This window comes from Mesoplodon bidens (assembly GCF_964165515.1).
Source record: "Mesoplodon bidens genome assembly, chromosome: 13".
Lineage (NCBI taxonomy): Eukaryota > Metazoa > Chordata > Mammalia > Artiodactyla > Ziphiidae > Mesoplodon > Mesoplodon bidens.
Genome location: NC_138169.1, coordinates 70,697,056 through 70,720,045, shown reverse-complemented (window position 1 = coordinate 70,720,045; position 22,990 = coordinate 70,697,056). Strand labels below are relative to the sequence as shown.

The 22,990-nt window shown below is 37.8% G+C and overlaps 1 protein-coding gene across 4 annotated transcripts in view; it reads left to right on the top strand.

The window, feature by feature from the left end:
- CCDC68 (coiled-coil domain containing 68) overlaps positions 1–22,990 on the top strand; it is a 51,302-nt gene that overhangs the window by 7,035 nt on the left and 21,277 nt on the right. For all 4 annotated transcript variants that reach the window (XM_081253345.1, XM_081253343.1, XM_081253344.1 and 1 more), the window contains 6 exons: positions 10,283–10,411; positions 11,543–11,629; positions 13,226–13,366; positions 14,365–14,490; positions 16,032–16,160; positions 21,945–22,027. In XM_081253345.1, coding sequence (XP_081109471.1) covers positions 10,295–10,411; positions 11,543–11,629; positions 13,226–13,366; positions 14,365–14,490; positions 16,032–16,160; positions 21,945–22,027 — 683 coding nt within the window. In that variant the 5' untranslated portion in view covers positions 10,283–10,294. The remainder of the gene's footprint in view (positions 1–10,282; positions 10,412–11,542; positions 11,630–13,225; positions 13,367–14,364; positions 14,491–16,031; positions 16,161–21,944; positions 22,028–22,990) is intronic.

Here is a 22,990-nt window from a genome sequence, read left to right as displayed (position 1 = left end):
TTCTGTAAGTTTTGACAAATGGTTACAATCATGGAACCTACATCACCATCAAGATTTAGAACAGTTCCGTCACCACTCTCTAACCCCCCAAAATATTCCCCAGTGTCTCCTTTGTAGTCAATCCCTCCCCCACTCTTAATCCCTAGTTCAGATTTCTGGCCCTATAGTTTCAAATTTTCTAGAATGTCATATAAATGGAAATATGGAATATGCATCCTTTTGGATTTGGCTGTTTTCAGTCAGCATAATGCATTTGAGATTCATCTATATCGTTGTGGGTATCAGTAGGTCATTCTTTTGTATTGATGAGTAGGATTCACCTGTTGATGAATATTTGATTTTTTTCCAGTGTTTGGCAATTATAAACATTTGTGTTTTACGGGACATAAAAATCCCCTAGGAGAGAGGTTGCTGGGCTGTACAGTCTGCGCTTAGTTTTATAGGAAACTGCCTAAGTGCTACCGTCCTGTGTGGCTGCACATTTTGCTTTCCCACCAGCAACATACAGGAGTTTCAGCTACTCTCCATCCTCACCCACACGTTGTATCATCTGTTGTTCCCTCCTTCACCGGATAATTTTTAAAATGAAGTAGATGATGTTGAAGCTCAGATATCCCAAGACCAGCTTAGGAAGCTACAGATATTTTGTAAATGCCTGAGCCTTTTGCTCTTAAAATATTTAATAAAGCCACAAAAATTTTCCAAAAGGGCACCTTCCTTATAAATGTTACAAATGACTGAGATATATGTCAGTGACAACTGCTTCTTCTCATGTGTTTTTCACTGATGAGTCATAAGTGGCTTTTAAGTTGATTGTTAACTGAGAAGGTCAAAGCAAGAGGAGTAATTGACTGATGGGGGTGGGGGGGATGAGAAGAGGGGGGACAACTGGGCTTAGGTGTCGACACTTTCAAATGATGCCCTGTAAGTAAATGTCTACAGTAAGTTGTGAACATAAAGATAATTACTTAATATTCTCTGAATGCGTATTATGGTCAGATAGGCCATAAGCACTTTTGATGCTGTATCCCATTTAGTTGTCATATAACTCTATGAGGAAGTTAACATTTTCATCTGGATTTTTCAGTTGAGGAAGCTAAAGCCTAAGGGAGTTTAAAAACTTTTCCAAGGAGGAGTTTGGGATTAACAGATACACACTACTATATATAAAATAGATAATCAACAAGGACCTACTGTACAGCACAAGGAATGCTACTCAATACTCTGTCAGAACCTGTATGGGAAAAGAATCTGAAAAAGGATAGATGTATATGCATAACTGAATCACTTTGCTGTACACCTGAAACTAACACAACATTGTAAATCAACTATACTCCAATATAAAAGAAAAATTAAATATAAAAAAAGATGAAAAAAAAGAACAGACATATACTGAAATAGATTAGAAGAGAATCCAAAAATTTACCCAAAAAAGTCAGTTGATTTTTGATAAAGATAAAATTTAATTCAATGTGTAAAAATTAATAATTTCAATAAATGGTGATAAAGGAATTGAAAAAAAAAACTTTTCCAAGGCTGCTCAGCTAGTGGGGAAGTAAAATGATCTTGTGGGCAGTACCGACTGAGTCCGAAGCCCTCATCTTTAAACCATGAAGTCACACTGCCTCTGTTTGTGGAATAAATCTATTGCGACAACATCTGCTTAGGCTCCTGAAGGATGCACCTGGGGCCTCATGGGAGGAGTCACTTGACTGTTACTTAGTCACTTACTTTGGAAAACCCCCGTTACTAAATGAGCTTGGACCCAAGAAACTGGGCTTGGAAGTCCATTCAGAATGCAGCAGGAGACAAAGTGGAAATTTGGAAAGAGCCCAAGGCCCGTGGGCTGGGGTCCATGACCATCATTAACGAGCTGTCTTTGCTTAACCTTGGGGAGCTCATTCTCTCATCTGTAAAATGGGAACAATAACACTTAACAGCCTCAGGTGTTCACGAGGATTATTAAAGGCAGCATACCCCAGTCTGCATGTGGTGGGCTATCATCAGAGCCCGATCCCCTCACTCTTTCCCAGGTGGGAAGGGATTCGTGTGATTTGCACCTCTGCAGTTAAGCTGCTATACTGGTCATTGGGTGAAACCTTCAGCTGTTTTTCAAAGTTTCAAATTATACCAGTGAACTATGAAGATAGATTTTCTCATTACAAAGACACTTGGATTTGGGGGTCAGTCTTTCTGGGTTCAGGTGATAAGATTAACTTATGATCTTGAAAAACATGTCACTTTTCTGTGACTTGGTTGTCTTATACCTACATATAGACAGATATAGATATAGAGGTAATAATTATAGCACAGTGTGTTGGGATGATTAATTCTGACAATATATGGCAAATAATTTTTGGTAAAATGGCACAGTGCTTTGTCAATAGTATATATTTTACATTGTGTTTGTACTAGGATTTCAATCCTTTTTTCCCCCCAAACTAAATAGCTTTTATTTCATATCTAAGAGCTTGCTATAGCACTGGCTATGATATACATATATTTGTGAATACAAATGAGTAGCATTTAGAAATGAATAAAAATTAATTCTACATTAAAAATCTTAGATTATTTCTTGCAAACAACATTGCAATTACTTGGGCTCCGTGTTAACATGCATGTCTTTTGATATACTGTACATCATTTTCAGGTAAACTGCACAGTCACCTGAGATTTAGCCAGCTGACACTGGATGTCACCATTGTGCTGTGTAATGTCGCTGCAGAACAGGTGTGCTATTCAGCATTCAGTACATGACCAGTCTCTTCAAGGGTCTGGAGATGTATTAGTTTTTCTCCCCCCTCACATAACCTAATTACCCTTGTAGCACTTTTATTGTAAATTACTCTTTCAGTTTCTAATATCAAAGCTCTCTATCACAGTGACCAAGAACGATGAGACAATTGTCAATATTGTTAGCTCAGAACTGAGGAGGTGAAAACTCAGAAACTGTGTGAAAACAGGGCTCCCGGTCATTAAGCAGAGTCACTGACTCTGGCTAACCTAAGTAGGAAAGGAATTTACTGGAAGTAAATTCAGCTTCCAGAATCGATGGGAAAACTAGGTATGGAAATGGGAGAATCCAGTCCCGGTACCTCAGCAAAGATCTGTCTGTAACAAGAAGGGGATAGACTTCTTCTGGCATTGCCACTGGTCACTAGATACCACGCTGGTGTCCCTGCCGCTGGACGCAACGCACCGTCTGTGCCAGACTCCTTCCTGCCCAGAATAATGACGGGATTTTCACTGCCTCCAGCTTAACAGGCCTGAGGGACAATCCTTTGCTGGCCTTTCCAGGAGGGAGCGCTCAGTTGGCTGAGTCTAGGAGTTGTTCCTGTGCTCCAGCCCCAGGGAGTGAAGAAGAAGTAAGGGATCTTTCCTGCAAAGACTCCTGCAGAGGGTGACCCTACATACCTGGGAGGGAGATTCAAGCCAGGCGTCCACCATGGTGCTTTTCAATCAGCACCCACAGAAGTGAGTGGAGAATGCTGCCATGTGGTCAGCTGCCCTTTGCTACTCCTTCCATGGAGCTGGACTCAGTTGCATGTGCCCTGTGGCACCTGACTGTCAGCATCCCAGACTTTGCTGTCCCTGTCTTTCCTTCAACCCTGAGGGAGCCTTACCAGCCAGGGCTAGACCTGTTTTAAGTGGCCAAGGAGAAAACTCCTTAGGCAAATTGAAAGTCTTAACAAGTTTCGGTCTATTAAAAGAAAAATTCCTGCCCATTAAAAGAAAAAGAAAAAAAAAAAAGGTAGGTGACACTGCATACCTTGTTCTTAGAACATGACTTCAAGCAAGTTCCAGCCTCCGCTCTTGCTCTGCCCTTTGCCTGGAATCCTCTTCTCCCAGGTGGCCACACGGCTTCACCTCCTTTATTCACGTCTTTTGCTTAAATGCCACCTCTTCAGATCAGCCTTCTCTCAGCACCCATCCAAAACAGCACCAAATTTTATTCTGTTACCCTGCCTCTGCTTTTCTTCATGACACCACCTCTGATTATGTTCCCTATATATTTATTGTTTTGTTTCATGTCTGTTTCCCCCCTGTACTGAAAGTCCCCTGAAAGCCGGGTCTCTGACTCATGTCTGTAGCCACAGCTCCTAACACAGCTGTATTCAATAAATATTTAATACATGAATGAATGAATCAAGGGTTAAATAAAGGAAGGGAACTCCTTTGTTAAAATCTCTAGACTATAAGTACCACAAACTGAATGGCTTAAACGTAGTACTTTCTTGTCTCACAGTTCAGGAGGCTGAAAGTTCAAGATCAAGGTGTTGGCAGGGTTGGTTTCTTCTGAACACTGTAAGGAAGAATTTGTTCCAGGCTCTCCTTCACCTTCTGGTGATTTCCTGGCAATTTCTGGCATTCCTTGATGTGTAGAATCATCACCTTGATCTCTGCCTTCAACTTTACATGGAGTTTTCCTTGTGCATCGGAGCCCAAATTTTCCCTATTTATAAAGACATCAGTCATATTGGATTAGGGTCCACCATACTCCAGTGTAACCTCATCTTAACTAATTACATCTGCAACAACCCTGTTTCTATATAAGGTCACATTCGGAGGTACTGGGGGTTAGGGCTTCAACATGTGAATGGAAGGGGGGACAAAATTCAACCCACAACAGGCACCTTCTTTGTGTTTATTGTATAATGGTTGAGCCATGCTTATGTCATTAATCAGAAAAGTAGGTTTGGTTCCATAATCCTGGGTGCCCAGTGCTGTGCTGGTTTACCACATGGATAATAATTCACAATAATGTGTATGAATTGCTTCGTAAATGGTAAACTATTCATTGGATGTTAGTATAATCAGCTGGGGATGTTGACAAATTATGGATGCATTATCAAGAAAGAATTAATACTATGGATTTGCTAGTCTTAAAATCCCCCCAAATGGATTTTCCTTTACAGCCCAGCTCGATCTGCAGACTGTTTAAAGTATTACTGGACTTTTTTCTACCAGTCAGACTACTTGTCAGCAGTAATTGTAGATAATGGCTTTATGTTTTATTTACTTATTTGACAAACATGTGCTAATCATTTATTATGTGCTAAGCACTATTATAAGTGCTTGACAAATGTTAACTCGCAAACAACCACATGTTTATCATTTATATTATTATTATTAATAATAATATTATCTGAATTTTACCGATAAAGAAACTGAGGCACAGAGAAGTTAAGGAATTGCTGAAGGTCACACAGCTACTGAGTGGCAGAGTCAGGCCATGAAACTAGGCAGTCTGCCTCCAAACCTTTTAGCTGTAGAACATTCTTTGTTCACAGAAAGTCTCATGGAAAAATTCAGTGTGTGACAGAACAAAGCAGAGCTGCTTTGGTTCAAGTCCAGATGGCAAAGCCCTGTCTGGGCAGCGCCTCCCTTTCCCTGGGGAGCCCTGTTTGAAAAGCCCTGATCTAGGAAATAATACCTCTTGGCTTGATGCCACTTGTAAGCTGTCTTCAATCCACTCTAGCATAAAACAAATAAAATTCTTTTCTCACTTTAATTAACTGATTGTGTTTTATTTTGAAAATTTTATCTGCTTAAACTACTTCTGGCAGAAATAAATGTTAAGATAGATTTGCCCCAGGATGGTAACGCCATATGGTAATTTGGACTTTCCTGGCTTAAGTTCCCCTTCGGTTTCTTTATACAAATGAAGGACTGTGATCGTGAAAGTTTCCTGAACCAAAAGAGAAATGGGATTTGATTTCCTATAAATAGAGTTGCATATAAACTTTGCAACCAGATAGGCAGGATCTACCCTCTCTGTTACGGACTGCTTATTTTCTGTGGTTATTCATAATATAAAATAATCGGAGCAAGAATTTTAAGAGTTACTGTCCATTGAGTACCTTCTGCAACCAGGGATTTCAAAAACTCTTCATTTTTTACAACTCTAGGTGTTATCACCCCTATTTTACAGATATGTAAGTTGGGGCTCAGGTTTTATGTAACTTGTTTAAGTTGGCCCAACCAGTGAGGGGAGGAGGGAGGATGTTTTGAGAAATATCAGTGGTTAAGGAGCAGAATTTTTTCTTAATTGAAGTATAGTTAATTTACAATGTTGTGTTAGTTTCAAGTGTACAGAAAAGTGATTTAGTTATACATATAGATATAGATATTCTTTTTCAGATTCTTTTCTGAAAAGAAAAGGTTATTGCAAGATATTGAGTGTAGTTCCCCCCTGTGCTATACAGTAGGTCCTTGTTGTTTATCTATTTTATATACAGTAGTGTGTATATGTTAATCCCAAACTCCTAATTTATCTCCCCCTACTCTTACCACTACCCCCTAACCATAAGTTTGTTTTCTATGTCTGTGAGTCTATTTCTGTTCCATAAATAGGTTCATTTGCAGAGCAGAAGTTTTTGATATCAAGAATAAAAGTCACGTAAGAGAATATATTTTAGGATGTATAATGTGAGGCCTGATGCAATTTTCAAATTATGAAAGACTGAGAATGCAGTGGGATCCATTCTAAAGAGTGATTAATTCCTATGATGAAATGCCCCTTATCATTTGGTAATGTACACAATTATATAACACACTAAAAAGAAAAGAGAAGGTAAATCACACAAATGCGACTATAGATCAAGGGCGATTGAATTGAAGAACAAGAAAACAACTCAGACCAAGTCAATTGCTTTGCTTGCCTCTATTTTCCCCCTGATTTTGCTCCCAACTGTTGCCATACTCTACCCCAGGGGAGGGCAAACTTTTTCTGTAAAGGACCTGTTAGATAGAAAATATTTTAGACATTGTTTGCCATGTATTTTCTGTGTTGAATCTACTCAGCTGAGCTGTTATAGTGCAAAAGCAGCATAAACAATACGTAAGTGCACGGCCATGGTTATTTTAGAGTAAAACTTCATCTGTGAACACTAAATTTGAACTTCATATAATTCTCATGGGTCCCGAAATGTTATTCTTCTTTTGATTTTTTTTTTTTGAACCATTAAAAGATGTAAGGACCATTCATAAGCTGTCCTAACAGGCTGGAAGCCAGACTGAGCTCCCCGCCGTGGTTTGATGACCACCACTCCAGCCTGACCACCCCTCTCTCATTTCCAAACACATCGTTTCTGGTCTCTGTGGGCATTTCTTTTACTTCCAGCATTTAAATGTTGTTTTGGACTAAGAACTTAATCCCGGAAGAGACTTCAGAGGACCAAGTAACAGAAGTAGTTCCGCTCACATTCTGCAAAAAACAGACTTGCAGAGCTGCTACGGCCAAATCAAGTTCCCCTCAAACAAATAGAAGCCACGGTGGCTGTCTAAGAGGATTTAACATAAAATGGAAAATTCTTGGCATACTCTGTCAATTTCATTGAAGATTAAAGGATAAATGCAGGACTTTGAGTCATCCCCAGAAGCTATTTAGTTTTAAAGTGATGCTAGCAAATATGAAAATTCTTTGTGTGTTTTAACAGCATAGGTCATTGCTAAATTTTAATTTTTTTCTCACTAGGGAATCTGACCTTAATGTGATAGAAACACTCTTGATCTTGGTGTCCAAAAGACGAAGGTTTGAGTTTCAGCTCTGTTAGTTTTACTGTGATCTTGGGTAAATTAATAGCGCCTACTAGATTCTTGGCTTCCTTATCAGTAAAATGAGATAAATAATCCTACCTCACAGGACTTTTATTTTATCTTATTTTTTTAGTCCTTTACTATTTATTATGAAAATTTCAAAGAGAAACAAAATAGTAGAGGACTGTAGGGATCCCATGTGCCCTCACCCAGCTTCTACAATTCCATGCATTTTATCAAACTTCTTTCATTTTTACCTCACCCCATTTTTTCCTCTCTTTAAATACTAGAGTGAAATACTCTCTTTAAAATTTCAAATGTAATATTATCTCACCTGCAAATATTTCAGTATGTATAACTAACAGAGAAGATCTTTCTAAGGAATATCAATTCCATTATCACACCTAAAATTACAATAATTACAAATAATGCTTTGCAAAATTGCAATAATTCTTTAACATCATCCGTTATCCAGTCAGTGTTAAAATTCCCCTACTTGTTTCAAAAATGACTTTATATTGCTGGTTTATTTGAATCAGGAGCCAAAGAAAATTCACATATTGCATTTGGTCATATGTTTCTTAAGTCTCATAATTTCTGGCAATTTCTCTTCTCTTCTCCCCATCTTTCTTCATATAACTAATTTGTGGAAAGAATAATTATTTGCCCTGTAAAATTTTACATAATCTGGATTTGGCTGTTTGCAACCTTCACCTTTGTAGAGTCATTGAACAGTTTCCTCTTTCTCAGATATTACCGTCAGTAGATAGAGGGACCGCACACTTCATAGGTGATGCTTTCTACTTGTGATTGTACCACATCTAGAGAACATAGTGTCTGGTTGTCTCTTTTTTAGTTTTCTGTTAAGGTTGATTAGTGGGGTCCCTCGAGTTGATGCATTCTTCATCAACCTCTCACCTAATGTTTTTAGAGCTCGTTGATGACTGTGGCTTAGATCCATTACTTCACAAGGGGTTGCAAAATGTAGGTTTTCTAATTCTATCAGTCCTTTTGGGTTTATTAGCAGAAATTCTGTAGCAAAATTTTCCTAATCAACTGTTTGGTTACCAAGAAATACATGGTAAATTCATATCATAAAGGCAAGACCAATGCTTGTTGGTGTCCCCCTCACCCCTTTTTCTGGGCTAATTTTTAGTATAATCGTGGCCCGTCTCCATTGAGTTTGAGGATTGTTGTTGTTGGTGGTGGTTTTTCTCTTGTCAACATAATTTCAGGAATTAAAAAAGTTTTGATATGTTCTAATCCAACACAGTCATTCCTCTTCAGGTTGGCTTTTCTGTCTTATTCAAGTAGTATTTGGTTACTTTTTTGCTTTCTGGTATGACAAGATATCTCAGGCTCACCTTATATACTTCTTGCTCCAGATCTAAATCACTCAAGAAGCCCTGGTTGCATTTTAGTAGAAAATAGTGTACTGAGACCATAGTCTGGGCACTGGGAGTGTTAATTGCTTCTGTTTCTAAATTTTCAGTGGATAGACTTGGAATATACATTTTTAAAGGAAAATAAATCATTATTTTCTACTCACAGTTCCAGTTTGGATTGTAAGGTTTTTACGTAATATTTTTGGTTCTAATTTGGATTTCTTTTTGTCTTATGCTAAAAATCTTGGTTCTTAAGACATTAAGACAATGACTTCTTGACTTTATTCTACATCATGCATTCATGTGTGTGAGTCACGTGAATGTGTGCACACACATATAATAGTTTCAAAGTAACAATAGCAATATTTCCACTAAAAGTATTATTAGTGAGTACGGTTTAAGATTGTTTTGGGATTCTTTTTGTTCTTAGGACATATCACATCTGGGAAAAATAGTCCCTGGTGCATGTTTTAAAGTCACTTCAAGTAATTCATGAGGATATGCCACCAAGTTTGTATGCAGATATATTCATTTGTTTTTATTTGTTTTTATTTTTGAGGATTTTATTTTTTTCTTTTTAATTTAGTTTTATTTTATAATTAGGTAAAATAATTACATTTTTCAGTGTCAAAACTGTAAAGTACAGATTTTCCCCTTCTATCCTACTCTCTCTTCTTAGAGAAATTATATGTATCCTTTTCTGCACCATGCTTTTTCAGTGAATAAATATATCCTAGAGAAAACTCTATAGAAGTAGGTAGTTCATTCAGTCAGTCCTCTTTTAGTGGGCATTTGGGCTTTTCTAAATCTTTTACTACTACAAATAGTTCTTCAGTAAATGGCCTTTACAGGCTACTGAGATTTAAAGAAAATGCAGTACATTAGAGGTCTCTGTAAAGTATAAAGTGATATACATACATGTATATAAGTTTTATATATATATATATATATATATATATATATATATATATATATATATATATATATGATTTTGTTATATTATTAGCCCCACAGACATTTATTAAGCACTTACAGTGTGCTAGAATATGAATATGAATAAGGCATAGTCTCTACTTTTGAGGTTTTATAGTCTAATTGATACTGAATGAAAAGAAAATTTTCCCATTTTTCATTCTCAGTTTAATTTTTAAGTTTCTAATCAATGACTGTTTCAACTGGTGTTGTTTTAATATTAAATTAATTCCTGGGTTTTGGATATATACAGATTTCCATAATTTATAATATTTTTTACTATATTTGATTACAGTGCTAATACAGAACTCCTTTCAGTTTACAAACCACATAATTATAACATCAAGGAGGTTAGTTTTGTCCAACCGATTTATGTTTTCCTAAAGCTGGGCTTCACAATGACAGCAGTAACAGTGACCACGACAGTTCCCCTGAAGGGGAAGATAGAAGATAATTCTGCCTCGTATGAGTCCACATCAGCTCACATTATTGAAGAAACCGAATATGTGAAAGAGGTATGTGGGCACTGGAAATCATGTTACCATGGTATGATTTTTTACAATAAAGTCTGATATGAATTACTGGGCTTTGTTTCTCCCTTCCTAGAACATGTGAGGAAGAACAAACCTAGTTTGCCAAAGGACAACCTTGATAGCTGAAATTTAAACACATGCGTTGTCGTTTCTCTTGAGGGTATGAACCTCTGTTCCTACACTTGGACTAAAACTGAATAAAGGGCCAGGAGGGTTCAGAGCACCTATCAACACTTAATTTGTCCCACACTATTCACCACTGCATCCTACTGTTTTACATCATTTCTCAGTTCTTTCATAAGTATTGATACTTTTTTGCCAAGTAGATATTTATGATGCCTGCTGAGTTTCTGTCTCTCCTTACCTTGTTCCTTCTCAAGCAGTTCAGAGCGACTATCGCCAATGACTTGTACATGTTGGCATGTTACTTCATTAAAAATGTGAAATCTTATGAGAATCCAATGATAATGTCTGACAAAGGTATATATTCTCATGAACTACTTTTTAGAACAGATGGAAAAATTTGGACATAGCTAGTTTGTGACTTAGAGCGATTAATTCATCTTTGAGTGTCTTGCAATTCCATAGGTCACCAAGACACGGGGCTTGTATTTCATGCATAAGTTTGTATGATCTCCTCTGAGTAATTATTCTCTAGTAATTATTAAATAGTAGTTATTCTCTAGTAATTACTAGATAGTAATTATTTTTCAGTAATTACTGGATAGTAATTATTTTGTAGTGATTACCAAATAGTAATTGTTTTATAGTAATTACCAAATAGCAAATTAGTACTAAATTACTATATAGAAAAAAACAGAACTAACTAGTATTAAATACTAATTACTAAATAGTAATTATTTTGTGGTATAATATTCATTTGGGTTATATTTTAGGTTTGCCTAAGAAACAGTTGTAAAGACCAAATGCTCATTTTCTGCAATCTAAACAATAATGGCCTAAATACAAGTTAGGTTGATGGCAGTTATTTAAATCTGAGATTGACATATATGTAATACTTTCTAGATAAATTTGGTACCCTGTAACTGGTATAGAAAAAAAAAGTATTTGGTATTAAATGCCTTTGAAAAAAATATTTTTCTTTTCTTTTAGATTCGAACTACTCTGGAAAAGATCCGAAATCAAATATTTAAAGATGATGTAAGACATAATAGTACAAATCACAAACAAGATGCAAAGGTAATGAATTTATCAAAATGTACCACTTTTATTCCTTCAGTAAATGAACATAAAGCCATATAGACTTCCTTTAAATAACTTTTTGATATTATTAAATTATTCTTTGAATGATGAGTATTAAATATTTTCTTGGTATCTAAAGATGTTAATGGGCATATGTATATTTAACTACAGATGTCATTAGTAGGATCAGATTGGAATGGCCAGGTCTTACTTGAATATTTTAAACTTGGCTTACTTATCTAAATTGTATGGGAAGATATTGGCTCAGCCGGGATACATGGCAGCAACATGTTCCAATAACAGACAAAGGTACAAGCTTTTAGATTCACCTGGGCCACACCAATGGCACCCAGTTGAAGCCATTAGTCTGCGTGATCAGTCAATAAGCTTAAGCCATTAGTCTGCGTGATCAGTCAATAAGCTTAAATAAGCTGGTCCCCTGTGACCAGCCTTTTATTCTTAAGGTCAATCAATGTGCACTTAGCCTTGTCTGGATTATGCCAGGTTAGACCTCACCTGAGCCACACGCATCTCATCAATGTCAGTGTTATCCACTCTGCAGGATGGCCACAGAGAACACTAGAACATAGCGTAAGATGTATAACACATCCTTAGCTCCTACACTAACACAACTCACTTCAATTATTTTCTTAAGTGCTCTGAAACTGAAAAAAAGGTTAATGTTTGTGAATGATAAGAAAGATCAAACATTCAGTTCTGACTATGTTGAGCTGCCTATCAGAGTGGAGGTTTCTGATGGAGGTTGGATATCTGATTCTAGAGTTGAGGGTAGAAGTCTGATATAGAAGGTCCAGGCTATGGGGTAGAGATTTGGGGAGTAAGGATGGTATTTAAAGTTCTGAAACTGGAGGAGATCACCAAACATATCAGTGTGGATAGAAAGGAGAGAAAATCTAAGCATTTAGTCCTGAGATTTATGCTATTTAGATGTTGGGAAGAAGAAGAATCCATCACAGGAGGCTGAGAAGTGAGGCTAGTGAATTAGGGGGATCAACAGGAGAGAATGGAGCTACTGAAGACAAGGAAAAAAATGGGTTTCAGAAAGTGAGGAGGGACCGCTGTGTCAAATGGTGTCCGTGGGTTAAGTAAATTGAGGGCTAGTTATCGACCATTGGCTATAACAATGGGGAGATTTTTGGAGACCCTAATAGGAATAGCTTCCTGGGAATGCAGATGAATTGTGCTGCCAGTATGTCTGCCTCGGCCATCTCAAACTACAGAAGGTCAGCAAACAAGTTAGATAAAAAAAACACAAACAACTGGCTTTATGGATATCATTTAATCTCCTTAAAAGGTCTTAATAGTATATTTTAAACTGTAGGGAATATAAAAGGCATGAAAGATGTACTTCTACCTTCCTTTTAATATAAGAATCTATTCAAATTTGAGCAAATACAGAGGCCAGCTGCGTTTCATCTGGAACTTCCCATTGATATTTGAGATTCAAAAGATTTATTTGTGTTGATCTGAATCTTCCTTGACATATGTAATACTGAGTGATAATTACTGTTATCAAAGTTAGTAGAGAAAAGGAAAAGTCAGGTGAATGATTTTCTTGTTTGTTCTTTTCAGCACTGTCGACACGTTCAAAATGGCTTTGACTCTGAAATGGATCCCTCTTGCTGCAGTTTGGATCTGCTCATGGAAAGGATAAAAGGAAAAGACCTACAGCTCTTAGAAATGAACAAAGAGAATGAAGTGTTGAAAATCAAGGTATGAGCAGTAGGAGAAATTTCTAATTTTGTACTTTGTGCCAATAGGATAGATTTGTGGATCTGTGAAATTAGATAGACATCCACACACATCCATAAATCCACACATGTGCTCACATACTTAGAGAAGCACTTTTATATTTGATCAATTAAATCTCACTGTTTTATTTTGAAGGCGATTTTTATTATTAAAAAGATTTTACAAAAGTTCAATGGGTATAGTTTCAGTTGTACAAGACGAATAAGTTCTAGAAATTCACTGTACAGTATTGTGCCTGTATTTAATACTGTACTGTACACTTAAAAATCTGTCAATGGGGCAGGTCTCATGTTAAGTGTTTTTACTACAGTAAAATTTAAAAGTCTTTATATATGTAATAATTAGATATTAAAAATTGCATATTAATTAGAGCACTCAGTCAAAAGTCTCATTGTCTTATTTAGCTAATCTATTGTTGGGTGCCTTATATTTTCCTTTTTTGGCTTATTTAATATACAGTCCTACAGTGATTTAGTAGGTAGATCTTTGCAGCCATCCTTGATTATTTCTTTAGGTTAAATCTTTGAAAGCTTCGTGACACTTTGTCGATATTGCCCCTAATACTTCAATCTTGTCCTCCTTCTACTTCAGGAAATATGTCTTTTAGTACTGTTGTGGCCAATGATACGAAAACGCTTGCAAATACGTGTATAAGCTGATGGGGCACTGGGGAACACTTTGCAGAGGTGTGGTCTATATATGCAGGGCACTGATGTTCATAGAGTTCACTTTGGCCTGGCCAGTGCAAATCACCTGCATGACAGCCCCAATAAATAGGGGGTTCTCATTTTATGTTTTCTTCTTACCAGATAACAGCATCTTTCCTCTTACCCATTGTCTATGAAGGTGCAAATGGTACGGTTACAGCCTCTGTGTTTTTGGTTGCCCATCAAACTGTTCTGTCTTTAACCCTTTTTATTGTAAAAGTCAAAACATGCACAGTGACCTTTTGTTTCTAGCTCGAAGCCTCCAGAGAAGCAGGAGCAGTGGCTCTGAGAAATGTGGCCCAGAGATTATTTGAAAACTATCAAACACAGTCTAAAGAAGTTAGAAAGAAGCATGAGGACAGTAGACACTTACTCCAGGTACCGAGCTAGCAGCTTGCATACTGGTGGACTAACCTCCAAGCTGTTCAAGTCTCTCTTTTGGGAAGGAGTTAGATGTGAAACAAGCAATGGCCATGTGACTTGGCAAGTCCCTGGAAAGGCAGGCTGCCCGTCTTCTGCCCTGATCTCCCCCCACCCCTGTTTAGGCTGGTACCCAGATATTATGCCCCCCTTGCCCAGAGCCCTGTCACCCATCCTAGAAATCAGGGCTGGCCTCATGACACTGGCCAGTGGCTTCTCTTCTGGTTCTGCCTTTGACTAACTAGGTGACCCAGTTTGAATCACTCTGTCTCTCTGACTTGACTCTAAAATGAAAGAGTTGGGCTACATAAATGGTTTCAAAATTTTTTTGGTCCTGGAATACGTTCTTCAGAGTAAATGAACAAAACCATGTATGTATATGTACATATATATATTTCATATAAAATTATATTTAATATATAAATTAAAATATAAAATCATACAAATATATATGTGTGTGTATATGGGTGTCTCTATATCATAGACACACACCTACACTTTGTTTGTTTTTGAATCTGAAATATGTGTCCTAGGGCCAGTAAAACTTTATCTGGAGAATGTATTCTAGGACTGGAAGAGGGAAACGTGTGTATGTGTGTGTTTGCCAAAACTCAAAACAGGGAAGCTCATTCAGGCGTGGGTAGGGCGCCTGGGTCTCTGCCAGCTCAGGCCCTAGGAGGGTCCCCAGGGAAGCCCAGTAGGAATCCACTGCATAGGCGACACTCCCTCAAGCTTCAGGTTGGGGTGATGATGGTCACAAACTCCTAGGCATGCAGGGTGCAGATAAAGTACCTACGTGAAAGAGTGAGCAGGTGTGTGTGGACGGGAGTGCCCATGTCCCAGCAAAGGGAGTGTCTGGGCAGGAATGCCCACCTGGTATATTCAAGGGAAGTCAAGACACTTTTTTTTTTCTAACCGTAAAATCTTGAGTTCTATTAAACACACAAGCAGATGTGGGTGCGCATGTCAGTTACAAGTCAGTTGAAACACTCCCAAGTGTGGCCTATGGGCTGCCCGCTGAAGACTTCTCTCCTATGTCTTTTAGTATAACTCCTGCTATATGCCTAGGAGATAACGCCCTGACACAGTGGGGATAATTATTCTGCTTTTATGACACTTTCTGGTTAAAAAGAAAACACTTTTTACTTGAATGTATAAGATTTTATTTTTGTTCTAGATAAGCTTTGTTGAGAAAAAGTCAAAAGTTTTGCTTTTCTTAAATTTTTGTCTCTCTTTCTTATACCAGTTCACAGAGTATGCTTTATGGTAGCAAATGTCAACATTCTAGAAATAATATTTATATGTAATTAATTCTCCATTGATTTAGTGTTGCTGTAGTCCATCAGGTTTATTTTGAAGAAAGACTGAATTCAAGGAAGTAATTCTAAACAAGTGTGAATTATTAAAGTTTTTTGGCGACTCAGAAAATTTTAGAGGGAGATAATAGCTGTATAGGTTTAATGAAAACAATAGTCTGATAACTGTTTTTCTGACAAAAGGTTAACACACTTGAAAAAGAACAGAAATTGAAGCAACATGTTGAAAATCTGAATCAAATTGCTGAAAAGCTTGAAGAAAAACATAATCAAATCATAGAACTGGAGAATCTTGTACAGAGAATGCAAAAGGTAGGCCTCTGGAGAATTAAAGGGATTTCTTCCTGACAGGGTTAGGGTGAGAATTAAAGAAGATAATATGAAAATAAATAACATTAAGTGAAAGTGCTCTTTGCAACTCCTAAGATCTTAGGATGTACTCAGTAATGTTCATTTCTTCCCTTACACATTTAATATGATGTATATTGTAGTTACTGATTTACCTCTTTACAAACACTGTAGTCGAATCATTATCTGTCACTTTTTTTTTTCTCTTAAATGTATGGCTTAGAAAGGGGAAACATGTGAGGCTATGAATAGAAATAATGGAAAAGATCACAAAGTCTACCTACTGCTAGCAATAATATAGCGAATCCCTGTAATTGTAGCATTTTTATGTATTGGAGTCAGTGAAGTGTTTATTTTTGGCCACCCAAGTCCCCTTTAGATTTATAAAAACCTATGGCTGCCCTAGGACAGGTATAGTTCACAATTAAGAAAAGACATTCTTGGGACTTCCCTGGCAGTCCAGTGGTTAAGACTCCACGCTCCCAGTGCAGGGGGCACGCCGCACGGCTCAGCCAAATTTAGGGAAGAGTAATGATAGAACAAAAATGATTAAAAGTTTCATGCAGTGTTCCTTTAAGTAACTGCCCCTCCAAATACACACAAAAGGTGAGCACATAAATTTCGTTTTGCATGCCTTAGAATTTAGAATTCAGATAAACCAAGCAATATTTTTAAATAGTAAAACAAACCAATAGAAAACTGGCATCTTTGAAACTGAGTTGGAGTAGATAAGAATACAGACTTTAATTTCTAGTAAATACTGCCCAGTACGTTTTAATATTTATTACATGAATTCCCTGATTTTCCTTCAGTCTTCTCAGTCTTACTTTTTTTTATGAGTCTCCTTATATTGAGGCTATTTCAGAAATATCACTTCAAAAGCATCACATTTCAACATTCAAGATATTTGCCTGAGAAACCTTGATTAATTTTTTACATATTTCCCAAGAATTTAATTTATAACACTGTGAGTTTGGCTGAATTTGTGATCTTAATGAAGGTCCTATGAGGAAATCACAAAAATTAAATAAGCCCAACCTTAACTGAATCTAATAATAATAATATACAGCTACATCTGTGTTGTACGGTGGGTGATGCTGAATGTTTTACTTTAGCCAAAATCACAGGGCTAGAATGTCCTCAAGTAGCTGATTTGCCCTCATGTAACAGTTTATAATTATGATGTTTTGGACAAACTGTAACATTTGGATGAATACTTTGCAATGTTAGAATATTTATCCTGTAATAAATAGTTTAGCAAACTAAGATAGCACAAGGTACCTTTGCATTTCGGAAAGGAAGACAATTCTGGAATGCAAATAGGGTTGTTTAATCAAACTACTTGACAGCTTGACATTTAAATTTAGATTTGCGATCACCTCAAACCCAGTAACACTGGGTCATGTTTACTGGTCAGCTGTCAGTCCCTGAAAATTAACAAAATAATAGTGTAATGTAATTTCTATCTTCTAGAAACTCCAGGAAATCTGTACTGGATGTGAGTTCATCTCAGAATTCCGGGGTATAGTCACTGGACTATTTATTCAACAAATATTTGAGCTCCTACCATGTACCAGGCAGAGCTCCAAGCTAGATATCTCTTTGTGAATGAACCAGATACAGTCTCTTTGTGGAGATTGCAGTGTAATATATCTGGGTTGTGTGAGACTCAAGGAACTGCCCAGATCTCCTTTCATTCATTCTTCCAGGGGTCCTTAGGGAAGCTGACATCCAACTGAAGGTAGGGATGGACCCCAGAATAAGGTTAAGTGGCTTAGAGACTGGCAGACATTTTTGAGAAGTGATGGCCTAGCATTTGTCTTGATATTGACCCATAGTGGAGAGCTGTCTCTAGGAGCTCTGTGACGTAGTAAGTGGACAGAATGCCCATGGTTCAGCAAGGCCACGCAGGAACCTTCCAGAACATTCTAGCTCAGTGACTTCCTAGAGTGGAGTCTTTTGGAATCTCTGGGAGGTGGAGGTAGGTGGGGATGCAGTGGAAGGAAAATGTGGAGGAGTTTTATTTTTATTTTTAAAACATATTTAGTTTAAAGATACATTACATTTGTAAAATGATCATGCAAATAAATAAAACTATAAGAAGCAAAGCTTGGTAACATCTTGGTCTAAGGAGATACTGAGGATAAAGGCTGTGATGAAGGGTTTCTCAGGAGGGAAGTGTGTATTGGAATGAGAGGAGGGGGTACTGAGACCTTTGTATTAATAAGAAAAGGCCATGAGTTCAAAAAGGAAATGAAAATTAAAAATAAACATCCACAACACAGGTTGATAAATACTGCCCTGGTGGTGGGTACCCCCTGGAGAAGGATTCATTTTCTACTCACTTGCACAAGTCACTGCTCTGGTAAATAGCCATTAGTGGTATGAGGTCTGGTAATGAACGCATTACTTAAAACCTTCACCATCTGTCCCACTTTAATCAGGAATGCAGTGAGAATGAATTCCATAAACACAGTGATAAGCCAGCAAAACCGCCCAATAAGAGCATTTTAATATGGCATATGTTCCTTTGGCTGGCAGTGCACTTCTGTTGCATCATATTTTTTTCCCAGTGTCATTGATTTAGCTCTATTAGAATTTTAGAGCTCAAAGGCTCTTTTGAGACCACCTAATTCCTCATCATCATTTTATAAACGAGGACAGTGCGAATGAGGGACTATTCCACAGTCCTCCAATTAGCAGTTCACAATCCTTTCCATTATGCCCACATCTTCTCTGATGTGGGATAAAAAGGACACCATTGGTTCCTCAATCATTTAGATGTTAACATATGGCAATGATTTAAGTTGGTGTCCACTCCACCTTGATCAATAAGGTGAGGGAACTCTTATGCTCTTCAGAGGTGTGGTTTTGGCAAGAGTGGATTGCCCACTCGGTGGTGCTGTGAACGCCTTTCCCTTCCCAGAAGACACTGTCCCTGAGAAGTGCTAGCTGATGTAGTGTGATTTTCCGTGCTGTCAGAGAAGGAGCATTAAGAGTCCAAGCTACAGGGACCTACTGTAGAGCACAGGGAACTCTACTCTATGTTCTGTAATAACCTATATAGGAAAGAATATGAAAAGGAATGGGTATACATGTATGTGTACATGAACCACTTTGCTGTACACCTGAAACTAACACAACATTGTACATCAACTATACTCCAATATAAAATAAAAATTAAATTAAAAAAAAGAGTCCAAGCTAAATACTGGAGGCTTGACCAAGGCAGAAGGTTTACTTGTCCAGCTGTCTGGTCTCCTTGAACCCTGGTGATAAAAGATTCATGAATTGAGAGTAAGTCCATTAGAAAGAATGTTTGTTAAACACCATTTTGCCTCCTATAAATTCAAAATATATTATCAGTGATGTGTTTCTTTGATGACCCAAGTGTCATAAGAAGCTTGCAAAGAGTATCTTGATCCCTCAGATCAACTAAGGCTACACAATAGCAGAATAATATCTAATACATGTGACAAGAATGCTACAGGAAATTTTTGAAAAAGTATAAATTTAAAAAATAACAGAGCACATAAGATAAGAAGTATTTCGCACCTTCAAATTATTATATATTGAGGTCCTAATATGTTTCAGAGAAGCATGTAGACCTTTCTCATACATCTCCAATCATCCCAACATTTCAATATAGATAGTATTATCCCCATCTTAGGGATGTTCAAAAAGTCAAAAACAGGGCTTCCCTGGTGGCGCAGTGGTTGAGAGTCTGCCTGCCGATGCAGGGGACGTGGGTTTGTGCCCCGGTCCGGGAAGATCCCACATGCCGCGGAGCGGCTAGGCCCGTGAGCCATGGCCGCTGAGCCTGCGCGTCCATAGCCTGTGCTCCGCAACAGGAGAGGCCACAACAGTGAGAGGCCCGTGTACCACAAAAACAAACAAACAAAAAGTCAAAACATGACTCAAACAAATATAGAATGAATACATGTCAGATGTTTTAGTCAACTCATTAATTAATGAGGGAACCAGTAAGATTGTAAAGCTGGTTTAAATAAAATATTTTTTGAAATTGTCTATTTACGTGCATTTTGAAAAAAGGAATATAGAATAGGATTCCTAGGTTAGATACAAAGGTAGTTAATATTCTTTAAGGCAATAAACCATAACCTTTGGGATTACCTTTTCTACCAGTCAGAAACCCACAAATTATCATGCAACTTCACAAAGTCAGGGCTCTAATCAAATAATAAATAATAAAGTCACACACAAAGAAATTCTCCAAGAGAATTAAAAAACCCTTGTGTCAGGTTATTAAACAATGACCCAATATGACATTAAAATAATATATTTTGATTTACAAGTTTTGGCTAATTTTTCTTAACAGTGATAAGGTCTAGAGGGGTTAAAACCTTGGCAAAAGTTAACACAGTCACCAAGTTTCAGAACCAGTCCTGTCCATGTCCAAAGACATTCTGAGGTTTTTGCTATAATGGCGCTGTCTTGTATTTTACCCATATAAATACTACCGAAGGAATGATTTTAAACAGCATTGTAAATACTGTCAAAACATCTATTTCCATCAGATATAAAAAAGAACACAATCATCCCAGCTTGGTTTTTCATGGACTTGTCTATTTTCCTGTTGGATGGAGAGAGTTTGGTTTAATGATGACAATAAGGCATTTCTTTAGGGATTATTTCACAATGTCAACATTTCTGTTATATCCTAATTAGGAAGTGACTTTATCACTTATGGCCTTGATCCTTCACTAAATATACATTTACTACTTTTCTACCTCTGACAGATGCCATGTAAGCAGGTAGGTATCAAGACAAGTGCAATAATACCCTTGGATACCAACAACTCAAACTACCGGAGGAGAAGCAGATGGAATGATGGGAGAGCCAGTGTCTAGAGAGAGATGGGCAGGCAGTTAGCATTTAGGGCGGGATGGGGAGACAGAAGAGAAGTTTGACTGAGCAGTGGACTGGGGGAGAGGCCAAAGCGAAGCTCTCCAGACAAACGAGGGCAGTGAAGACAACTAGTCTTGACCTGTCCTTGAGCGACTTATGTTACCGAGTCCAAAACCGCTCTGCTCGCCGCACGACAGGCTAATAAATCGGAGACGAGGTGTTGAGGCAAAGCTGGCAGACAGAGAAGATGGCGGACTAAAGTCTCAAAATAACCATCTCATCGGGGTTTGGATGCCAGTTTCTTTTATAGCACAGAGGGGGAGGAGATGAGGAAGTAAAGTAAAAAGGCCATAGTTTTGCAAATATCACCTGGAATGGCCAGCCTCGGAGAGGGGATGTGTTAATTTCTTCTTTCTTGCAGCCATCCACGGGTGGAACAGGGTCTGGATGTTTCCCTGAACAAAGGCACTTTGGTTTAACAGTCAGGCAGAGGGGCAGGGTTCCCCGAGGCAGGCCGTTATGTATAGACAGTATCCTTTCAGTGAACCAAAACAATGGGAAGCAAAGGTTAAAGTAAAAGAAACAGATCCAACATGGAGTCAGATTTGGCTCTTCCCTGCTACACTTGTAAACCATGCTGGAGAATGCCTGCCCCGGACTTCACTGGGGTGGGTTGTAACAGCTCCATATGAAATTAGTTCTTTAGCTCAAAACATGTTTCTAGTATTACAAGAAGCATCTTTTGCAAACAGTTTGCAAGAATTCCTTGCTGAACACACACGCACATAGAAAGAGAATGAGAGAGAGAAAGACAGAGAGAGAGAGAGAGAGAAATAAAGGAAAAGAAATGAGCAAAAATTGTATTTTATTTTCTCCTAGGAAAAGAGGACACTGCTAGAAAAAAAACTGTCCTTGGAAAACAAGCTGCTGCATCTCAAATCCAACGCTACATATGCTAAAAGGTTTGCAAATATCCTAAGTAAAAGCAGTTCCTGGTATCTTTCCTCTCTTCCGGTCCACTGACCAGTGGATAGAAAGCAACTATCCCCCAAGGGAAAGGAAGCCTGAAAGTGCAGGAGGAAGGGAGATTTCTTAGCATTAACAGCCATGTGCCTCTCCCTCCCTACCCACTGGGGAATCTGGACAGGGCAGAGGTCACTGGGGGTACAGGGAAACTGGTGTGTGTATATGTGTGTGGTGGCTCGTTAATCCTTTTGAAGAGTGAATGAGCCTGTCCCCTCCCTGTTTACCCTTGGTGCTGAAGAGGATGCTGTTGAGGTCTCCATTCCCCTGATGCTTCTGATTTTGTTGATGGATCTCTGCTACATCTGGCCTTAAATTAGCTAGCCCGCAAGTGGAATAGTAAGATAGTTTTGTCGTGCTCCCAACTTTGTAGAGAATGAAGGAAATACTGTGAAAATCATCCTTAGTTCTTGGAACTTACTTACAAATACTCGTAATCCACAAGCAGTCCTGGTCCTTGTGTGCTGGGGTAGGGATGGATTTATGGGTTTATGGATATCGAATGGCTTGACTACTCAGCTTTTGTTAGAAAAATTCTCTGGAATATCATAGAATAACTCATATCATATGAAATTTCATGAACTTATTCTTTTCTTTTCTTTTCCTTTCCTTTCTTTTTTTTCTTTTCTTTTAATTCTAAGCCTACCACAATCATTATATATTCTGATATAACATTCAAAGTCAAATCTATTTCAAGATCTTAGTTCATCCATCTAGAGCTATTGCTCTAGGCACTATTATGAATCTCAAAATGTACACATTCTTCTTCTCATTTATTGAATAACATATGCTCAGACATCACTTCCTCTTGGTCTTTTGATTTTTTCCTATCTCCTTTTCCTTTCCCATTATCTCTCTTTCTCTTCATTGGACCTCATAAGCCAAAGTCCAGAACTGGGCTG